General features: G+C 61.3%; 1 protein-coding gene across 1 annotated transcript; it reads left to right on the top strand.

Annotated features, from left to right (window-relative positions):
- Window positions 1-4509: 4509 nt before the first annotated feature.
- TEX261 (testis expressed 261) lies at window positions 4510-9571 on the top strand. Its single transcript, XM_084516412.1, has 6 exons — window positions 4510-4726; window positions 5768-5847; window positions 6109-6262; window positions 7954-8021; window positions 8318-8420; window positions 8741-9571. Exons 1-6 carry the CDS (start codon window positions 4657-4659, stop codon window positions 8854-8856), a joined length of 591 nt encoding a protein of 196 aa, XP_084372538.1. The 5' UTR covers window positions 4510-4656; the 3' UTR covers window positions 8857-9571.
- Window positions 9572-9868: the final 297 nt, after the last annotated feature.

Raw genomic sequence — 9868 nt, 5'->3', positions numbered from 1 at the left:
GAGGAGAAACCCAAATATCTGGGGGCGCACAGGTACATAAGGGGGTGGCAGCCCCCTCCCCATGGGGAAAAAAAAACACAGGGAAGCCAAAATTGGGGCAGCGTTTGGGATGCTGCCCCCCCCCCAGCCCCATAACTCCCCCCACACCCCCCAAGCCCTGCGCCAGGGGTGCCCAGTGCCGCGGCAGGTGGTGAGCGGGGAGGCGGGGGGGGGGGGAAAAAGCAGCAAAAAAAAAAAAAAAAGCTCTGTGAAACACATAAAAAGCTGGCAAAGTGAGGGGGGGGGCAGCCGGTGGGGCCTCCCCCTCCTCCTCCCCGGCTGAACTCGCACATTTTTTGCGCTTGGCTGCCCCCAAAGCGAGAGCGCTGGAAGCCAACTCCCCAGCGAGCGCCGAGGCAGGCTTCGCAGCCATTTTGTTGCTGGCTTGAACCGGAAAAAAGGGAGAAAAAGAAAAAAAAAAAAGGAGAAAAAAAAAATAAAAAAGGAGAAAAATAAAAAATAAAAAATAAAAACATGAGGAGAAAAAAAAAATACAAGGCAGCCCAGCCCTGCAGCCGATGGAAACGCGCTGTGGGAACGGAGAGCTGCGCGCCCGCACCTCGCCGACAGCTCCCGGCGTGGCTGCGACATCCTGGGATGGGGAATGCCCCGATTGAGTGCTCGGGGTGTTTGGGGTATTTGGGGTGTTTGGGGTTCTTGGGGTGTTTGGGGTGTTTGGGGTGTTTGGGATTCTTGGGGTGTTTGGGGTGCTTGGGGTGTTTGGGGTGCCCAAGGTGCCCAAGGTGCCCAAGGTGCCCGGGGTGCCCGGGGTGCCCAAGGTGCCCGAGGCGCAGCGGGTGGCACGCGGTGCCGATGCGCCCCGATGCCACATTTCTGGGGTCAGCACCAGCCCCCCCATAGCCCCCCCACAGCTCCCAGTTCATCCCAGTTTGCATCGGCACGGCATGGGCCGGTGCTCGCCGTGTCCGGCCCCAAACGGGCGCTTTGCGCACCGGGGAGCGCGCCCCGTGGCATCGCCCCCAAACCGGGGGACGGGGGGGCACGGGGAAAATCCCAAATCTCTGGGAGAGATGGGGAAGGGAAAGGGGCCTCCGGGATGTCCCTTTGTCCCTCTGTCCCTCTGTCCCCACGCGCTGACCCCGCTGCTTGCTGGGAGCGGCGGCCCCGCAGCCCCACGTGCGTTTTTGGTGGAAACACGGGAAAAAAAAAAATCACCAATAACACCCCCACCAGAACCGGGAGGTTTTGGGATTGCGGGCGCAGCCCCGCGGTGCCGGCTGGGGTCACCCCACAGACCCGGCCGGGAGGCACAAAGCTGGGTTTGGGCGGCCCCACACAAAGAGCTCGGGGTGCACGACCCCATACCCTACAGCCCCCTTCACCCACCCCGCTGCGCTCCTGCCTGCCCCGTGCTGGCGCCCCCATGTCCCTGTGTCCCCATATTCCCCTGTCCCCGTGTCCCCATATCCCTGCAGCCCCCTGTCCCCGTGTCCCCCTGTCCTTATGTCCCCCTGTCCATATATCCCCATGTCCCCATGTCCCTGCATCCCCATGTTCCCCTGTCCTTGTGTCCCCATGTCCCTGTGTCCCCATGTCCCCCTGTCCCCATGTCCCCATATCCCTGTGTCCCCATATCCCTCCATCCCCCTGTCCCTGTGTCCCCCTGTCCATATGTACCCCTGTCCATATATCCCCATGTTCCCCTGTCCCTGTGTCTCATGTCCTATGTCCCTCTGTCCCCCTGTCCCAGTGTCCCCATATTTCCCTGTCCCCATGTCCCCATGTCTCTCCATCCCTGTGTCCCCATGTCCCTGTGTCCCCATATCCACCTGTCCCCATGTCCCTCTGTCCCCATGTCTCTCCATCCCCCTGTCCCCATGTCCCCATGTCTCTGTGTCCCCATATTCCCCTGTCCCTGTGTCCCCATATTCACATCCCCATGCCCCTCTGTCCCCCTGTCCCCATATTCCCCTGTCCCCAGGTCCCCATGTCTCTCCATCCCTCTGTCCCCATATCCCTGTGTCCCCATATCCCCCTGTCCCCATGTCCCCTGTCCCTCTGTCCCTTGGGGTGCTGCTCCCCCTTGGGACCCCAAGGCCACCCCAAGGGGTCCCAGCACCCTGCCCCAGAGGGTCACGGGGTGTCCCCCCCTCACCCCAGATGAATTTGGGGTGCTGGAGGCGGTGCCGGGGACACCGTGGGACCCATCCCCTGTGCCCTGTATAGGGGAAGGGGGGGAGCCAGGATCCCAACACACCGCCCAGTGCAAACCAGTGCAAACCAGTGACACCCAGTACGTGGGGTGGGACGGGGTTGAGGACCCCCTTTGTGTCCCCAAGCTGTGGTACCACCCCAACCCCACAGTCCCCTCTTTGGGGTCTCTCCCTGGGGTGCCCCCCTTGGAGGAGGCAGATGTAGGGGTCCCCGTATGGATACAGGGGGTCCCTATAGGGGCGCAGGGTTTCTGTAGGGACACAGAGACACCGATGTGGGGCCAGCCTGGGGTCCCCATAGGGGTTCTGGGACCCTATGTGGGTGCAGGGGCTCCTGTAGAGGAAAAGGGGGCCCCTATAGGGGCGCTGGGGTCCATGTGTGAGTGTAGGGGGTCCCTATATGGGTATAGGGGTCCCTATATGAGTGTAGGGGGTCCCTATATGGGTATAGGGGTCCCTATATGAGTGTAGGGGGTCTCTATATGGGTGCAGGGGGTCCGTATAGGGGTCTAGGGGGTCCCTATATGAGTGCACAGGTTCCCTATAATGAGTGTAGGGGTCCCTATATGAGTGTAGGGGTCCCTAAAATGAGTGCAGGGGGTCCCTATATGGGTGTAGGGGGTCGCTATACAGGTGAAGGGGGTCACTATATGACTGTAAGGGTTCCCTATATGAGTGCAGGGGGTCCCTATATGAGTGTAGGGGGTCCCTATATGGGTGCAGGAATTCCTGTAGAGGAGAAGGGGGCCCCTATAGGGGTGTAGGGATCCCTATATGGGTGTAGGGGTCCCTATATGGGTGTAGGCGTTCTCTATATGAATGTAGGGGTCCCTATATGGGTGTAGAGGGTCCCTATATGGGTGTAGGGGATCCCTATATGAATGAGGGGGGTCCCTATATGAGCGAGGGGGGTCCCTATATGGGTGTAGGGGGTCCCGAAATGAGTGCAGGGAGTCCCTTAATGGATGAAAGGGGGCCTTATATGAGTGTAGGAGTTCCCTATAATGAGTGTAGGGGGTCCCTGTATGGGTGTAGCGGGTCCCTATATGGGTGTAGCGGGCCCCTATATGGATGCAGGGATTCCTGTAGAGGAGAAGGGGGACCCTATAGGGGCGCTGGGGTCCCTATGTGAGTGTAGGGGGTCGCTATATGGGTGTAGGAGTTCCCTATAATGAGTGTAGGGGTCCCTATATGAGTGCAGGAGGTCCCTATATGGGTGTATGGGTCCCTACATGGTTGTAGGGGACTCCTATATGAGTGTAGGGGTCCCTGTAATGAGTGTAGGGGTTCCCTATAATGAGTGTAGGGGGCCCCTATATGAGTGTAGGGAGTCCCTATATGAGTGCAAGGGGTCCCTATATGTGTGTAGGGGATGCCTGTACGGGTGTAGGGGGTCCCTATAATGAGAGTAGGGGGTCCCTATATAGGTGCAGGGGTTCCTGTAGAGGAGAAGGTGGCCGCTATAGGGGTGCTGGGGTCCATGTGTGAGTGCAGGGGGTCCCTATATGGGTGTAGGGGTTCTCTATAATGAGTGTAGGGGGTCCCTATAATGACTGTAGGGGGTCCCTATATGGGTGCAGGGGTTCCTTTAGGGGAGAAGGGAGCCCCTATAGGGGTGCTGAGGTCTGTATATGAGCGTAGGGGTCCCTACATGGGTGTAGGGGGTCCCTATATGAGTGTAGTGGTCCCTATATGGGTGTAGGGATTCCCTATATGAGTGTAGGGGCCCCTATATGGGTGTAGGGGGTCACTATACGGGTGTAGGGGGTCCCTATATGACTGTAAGGGTTCCCTATATGAGTGTAGGGGGTCCCTATGTGGGTGCAGGGGTTCCTGTAGAGGAGAAGGGGCCCCTATAGGGGCGCTGGCGTCCCTATAGGGGTGTAGGGGTCCCTATATGGGTGCAGGGGGTCCCTATATGGGTGTAGGGGCCCCTATAATGAGTGCAGGGGGTCCCTATATGAGTGTAGGGTTCCCTATAATGAGTTTAGGGGTCCCTATAATGAGTTTAGGGGTCCCTATAGGAGTGTAGGGCCCCCATATGGGTTCAGGGCTCCCCATACGGCTGCGGGGGTCTCCTCCCTGTCTCCCCGCCCATCTTCAGGAGCTGCCCCCTGCGCTTTGCGTGATCCCACACCCCCTTTTTGGGGGGGCTCCCTCTGCGCTCCGGGGACCCCCTGAACCCTTTGGGGTCCCCCCAAAAAACCCTCCAGGGCCCACCCCAAAACCAAATTCGGGCCCCGAGGTCCTCCCGGCCTGCAGGGGGCGCTGTGGCGGGGGCCGGGCCGGGCCGGGCCCTTTCGCTGCTTCCGGCGCCGCGTGGGCAGCGGCGGGGCCCGGCCCCGCTCCCGGCCCGGTTGGGGCCCGGTTCAGGCCCGGTTCCAGGCCCGGTTGGGGCCCGGTTTAGGCCCGGTTTTAGGCCCGGTTCGGTTCAGGCCCGGCCATGTGGTTCCTGTACGCCCTGAGCTGGCTGTCCCTGCTGCTGCAGGTCGCCTTCGTCACCCTGGCCATCGGTGAGGGGCTGGGGGAGGCCCCGGGGGGGGGTCTGGGGGGGGTTTTGGGGGTCCTAGGGGGGGTTTGGGGGGGATTTGGGGGCGGTGGGGGGGTCTCCGGGTGTCCCCCGTGTCCCCTTTTTGTCCCCTGTTTGTACCCGGGTGTTGCTGGGTTGGGGTCCCCCGGGGGTCCCCAGGGGGTCCTTAGGGGGTGGGGGTCTCCAGGGGGTCCCCAGGGGGTCCTTAGGGGGTGGGGGTCTCCAGGGGGTCCCCAGGGGGTCCTTAGGGGGTGGGGGTCTCCAGGGGGTCCTTAAGGAGTGGGGGGGACCCAAGGGATTGGGGGGGTCCCCAGGGGGTCTCAATGGGGTGGGGGTGTTCAGGGGGTCCCCAGGGGGTCCTTAAGGGGTGGGGGTCCTTAGGGGGTGGGGGTCTTCAGGGGGTCCCCAGGGGGTCCTTAGGGGGTGGGGGTGTCCAGGAGGTTCTCAAGGGGGTCCCCAAGGGGTGGGGGTGTCGCAGGGGGTGGGGGGATCCCCATGGGGTGGGGGTCTTCAGGGGGTCCTTATGGAGTGGGGGGGTCCCCAGGGAGTGAAGGGGTCCCCAGGGGGTCTCCATGGGGTCTCCATGGGGTGGGGGTCCCCGAGGAGTAGGGGTCCTCAGGGGTTGGGGGTCCTCAGGGGTTGGGGGTCCCCAGGGGCTGGGGATCTGCAAGGGGTGGGGGTCCTTAGGGTTTGGGGGTCCCAGGGGATGGGTGTCCCCATGAGGTGGGGGTCCACAGGGAGTGGGGGTCTCCAGAGGGTCTCCAGGGAGTGGGGGTCCTCAGGGACTGATGGGGGTCTCCAGGGAGTAGGGGGTCCCAACATGGTGGGGGTCCCCATGGTCCCAAGCCCCCCCCAGTGCCACCCAATCCGGGCACCCCCACAGCCACCAAGGCACCCCGAGCTCCTGAGGGATGCCCCAGGGTTTGGGGTCCCTCTGGGTGCCCCCATTCGCACCCCTTCTCCCCCGGGACCCCCTCCCCATATCCCCACGGGGTGGGGGCTGACCCCATTGCTCCTCCCGCAGCCGCCGGCCTCTACTACCTGGCGGAGCTGATCGAGGAGTACACAGTGGTGACCAGGAGGATCATCAAATACATGATCTGGGTGAGTGCGGGGCTTCCAGGGGGGGGACACCCATCCTGTCCCCCCCCCCCTTGGGGCGTTGGGGACACCGATGCCACCTCAGACGGGTGCCCACAGCCGCGTTTTTGCCTCTTTATTTAAATAAAAACAGCTCAGGAGCTGCCTTTCCTCTGCTCACACCACAATTACTCCGTGCAGGAGCTTGGGGGGGCTCAGCCCTGCTTGGTTCCCCCCCAGGACCCCCCCTGTGACCCCCCCCCTGCTCCTCCTCTCTCCTTGCAGTTCTCCACGGCCGTGCTCGTCGGCCTCTACCTCTTCGAGCGCTTCCCCGGCTTCATGGTGGGCGTGGGGCTCTTCACCAACCTGGTCTACTTCGGCCTGCTGCAGACCTTCCCCTTCATCGTGCTCACCTCCTCCAACTTCATCCTGTCCTGCGGTGAGCAGGGGGCAATAATATGGGGTGGCGTGGGGCAGTATGGGGTGGCGTGAGGCAGTATGGGGTGGCGTGGGGCAGTACAGGGTGGCACGGGGCAGTACAGGGTGGCAGGGGGCAGTATGGGGTGGTGTGGGGCAATAGGGGGTGGCAGGGGGCAATAGGGGGTGGCAGGGGGCAATAGGGGGTGGCAGGGGGCAATAGGGGGTGGCAGGGGGCAATAGGGGGTGGCATGGGGCAGTATGAGGTGGCACGGGGCAATAGGGGGTGGCAGGGGGCAATGGGAGGTGGCACGGGGCAATAGGGGGTGGCGTGGGGCAATAAGGGGTGGCACGGGGCAATAGGGGGTGAGCACAGGGCAATAAGGGGTGGCAGGGGGCAGTACGGGGTGGCGTGGGGCAGTATGGGGTGGCAGGGGGCAATAGGGGGTGAGCACAGGGCAATAGGGGGTGGCGTGGGGCAATATGGGGTGGCACGGGGCAATAGGGGGTGGCACGGGGCAGTACGGGGTGGCGTGGGGCAGTACGGGGTGGCGTGGGGCAATAGGAGGTGGCGTGGTGCAATAGGGGGTGGCATGGGGCAGTATGGGGTGGCACAGGGCAATAGAGGGTGGCAGGGGGCAGTAGGGGGTGGCAGGGGGCAGTATGGGGTGGCATGGGGCAATAGGGGGTGGCAGGGGGTAATAGAGGGTGGCATGGGGCAATAGGGGGTGGCACGGGGCAATACGGGGTGGCGTGGGGCAATAGGGGGTGGCAGGGGGCAGCAGGAGCTCCCTCGGGGCGTTGCTGAGGGCTCGGGTTTTGCACCCCAGCTGCCGGGGTGGTTCGGGAAGCCGCAGGACTTCGAGCTTTGAACCCTAATCCCGATTTATGGGGCGGGGGGGGGCGGCTGCGGCCTCCCCGCCTGTTTGTCCTGGGCCGCCAGGAGCGCGTGGCTGTGGGGAGCTGCTCTAGGAAGGAAAAGCTTGGAAAGAAACATTTGGGGTTGCAGATAGGTGGGAATTCAGCACGATTTTGGCAAAAAAAAGCAGGCAGGAAGGAGCTTTGCTGCTTTTAGGTACGGGTTTTGTTTCCTGCGGTGCTCCCGAGCCCCGTTGCTGTGGATTTTTCGGTTCCAGCCCCGGTGCCTGCAACCTCCTGGGCCAAATCCCTGCAGGATGGTGGCTCTGGGACGTCCCCGTCCTGCCCAGGGGCTCGTGCAGGGGGTGGGCAGGGGTTTCTGCCCCAAATTCGGACCCCGCACAGCCTCCAGTGCCTGCGTGGGGCGCTGTGAGACCGCGGTGCCCGTGAGTTATCAGTTATTAGGGTGAGTTATCAGTTATTAGGGTGCCTCCCCGCAGCCTCTTAAACTGTGTGGGTGGCCCTCTGTCCATCTGTCTGTCCGTCCTGCTCGGCTCCTGGACACGCAGGGGGGCACTGCAGGAACAAAACACGGAAAACGCAGGAAAAACGCAGGAAAAACACGAAAAATGCAGGAAAAACACGAAAAACACAGGAAAAACGCAGGAAAAACGCAGGAAAAACACAGGAAAAACACAGGAAAAACACGAAAAACACAGGAAAAACCCAGGTTTCTTGCTGGGTTCATGCCCAGCCAGAAATCCCCTGGGTGCAGGGGGGATGTGGGTGCGGGGACGGGTGGCACGGGGAGGGATTTGTCCTTTTTCTCCTGACCCTGCTGCGTTCCCTCGGCAGTGCTGGTCGTCCTCAACCACTACCTGGCCTTCCAGTACTTCGCAGAGGAATACTACCTGTTCTCCGAGGTGAGGGGTGGATTTTGGTTTTTTTTTCGACGCTAAAAATTAGGAAAAATAGAAAAAAATACTGCTTTTTAAGTTTTGTTTTTTTTTTTTTTTACAAGCTAAACCCAAACCACCTCCTGCTTGGAATAATTGCTCCTCGTTTCATGCCTCGGGCACGCTGATTCTTCTGTCCTCACGCCTGCAGGGGGGGTGGAGGCCCAGATCCACCACGGGTTCTCCTTAAACCTCCTTAAACCTCCTTAAACCCGACAGAAAATGTGAATTTATTGCCTCATTGCCCTGTGCTCTGCCTGCAGGTCCTGGCCTACTTCACCTTCTGCCTCTGGTTGATCCCCTTCGCTTTTTTCGTCTCCCTGTCGGCCGGAGAGAACATCCTGCCGTCCACGGTGCAGCCTGGAGGTGAGCGTGGCTGGGGAAACCCTGCCCAAATCCTCCCAAAAATGGGGCAGAAAGGAGCGCTGCTGCCTGGGGGGAGGAGCAGAGCGAGGCTGCTCTGGTTTTTTGGCAGGTTTGGGGCTGGGGGGGGATGTTTCACCCCAGTCCTGGCGCTCTGGAGCTCTCGCTGGGGCTTTCCCCTCATGTTTCAGCCTCAGAATCAGAGGATCTGGGCTGCCCAGATGGGAGCAAAGCACAAAAAACCCCGCTCGCGCGCTGCCCCGAACCCCAGGACCTGCCCCAGCGATCGCTGATTTGGGTTTTTCTTCCCTTTTTCTTCTCAGATGACGTCGTCTCCAACTATTTCACCAAGGGAAAGAGGGGCAAACGCTCCGGCATCCTCCTCATCTTCTCCTTCATCAAGGAGGCCATCCTGCCCAGCCGGCAGAAGATTTACTGAGCCCCAGGGGGGGGCAGCCGGGGCCGAGCGGACCCAAAATGTGCCCAGGGCTGCGGGGCAGCGCGGTCCCCACGCCAGGATCCTGCTGGGAACGTGTGGATACCTGGGGGCTGCGGGCAGCAGCGGCACTGGCCGGGCTCCGCTGACGTCCTGGGACTGCCTGCGAGGAGGAGGAGGGTGAGGAAGGTCCGGTGCCCCACACAGGGACCTGCCAGGCACCGTCGCCCGCTCTGGGTGCGAGGCTGGAGGCCGTGCGCTGTGGTTTGGCTCCCCTGGCACAGCAGCAGGACGTTGACGTTTCACTGAGGTTTACGCAGAGCCATTAATTAAAAAAAAAAAAAATAAAAATAAAATTAACCAGCCTCTGGACGAGCCCCGCGCCCCCGCCTGCTGGCACCGCGGCACGGGGAGCACCCCGGGACAGCAGGGGGTGGAAGGAAGGAAGGAAGGAAGGAAGGAAGGAAGGAGGGAAGGAGCGGCTTTGGTTTTGTTTGATTTAACTTTGGAGATCTCCACTTTGCCCTGGTTTTGCTGGAAAACTCCCCGAGGGGCCTGGAAGCTGCTGGGCGAGCCCCTCGGGGTCTCCTGCGCTACTAAACCCGCCGGGCCTCCCTGATTGCCAGTTCCAAAACAAGTAGATGATCCTGCTGAGAAGGGGGTGTGAGCCCTTTGTTCCTTCCTACGATCATTAAAAAAAATCCCTTTTTTCCCTTTTTTCCCTTTTGTGCTTTGTTGGTGCTCAGCTTCAGCCTGCGGCGGCTCACCGGGAGCGCGGGGGTGGTGGTTCTGGGATGGTTTTTAAGGAGTTTCTGAGAAAACGGTGAATTTGTTTGCCTTACTACCTGCGAAGCTGGGTGCAGGGCTGCTCCCCCAGCCCTTATTTCATGTGACATCCCCTGAGGACATCGCTGCTCGTTGGGTTTTGTTTCTGGAGAAGAAGGGGACGTCCCCAGGGGACCTCGGTGTGTGTGGGGTGAGGAGCAGGGATGGGACAGGGGGTGAGCAGTTGCTG

The sequence above is a fragment of the Aythya ferina genome (genome assembly GCF_964211825.1).
Source record: "Aythya ferina genome assembly, chromosome: 4".
NCBI lineage: Eukaryota > Metazoa > Chordata > Aves > Anseriformes > Anatidae > Aythya > Aythya ferina.
This window is presented reverse-complemented; position numbering and strand designations above follow the sequence as displayed.

Coding starts and splice junctions, on each gene's coding strand:
- TEX261 (XM_084516412.1), top strand. CDS start 4,657: ATGTGGTTCCTGTACGCCCTGAGCTGGCTGTCCCTGCTGCTGCAGGTC. Junction 4,727..5,767: donor CTTCGTCACCCTGGCCATCG/GTGAGGGGCTGG, acceptor CTCCTCCCGCAG/CCGCCGGCCTCTACTACCTG. Junction 5,848..6,108: donor TCATCAAATACATGATCTGG/GTGAGTGCGGGG, acceptor CTCTCCTTGCAG/TTCTCCACGGCCGTGCTCGT.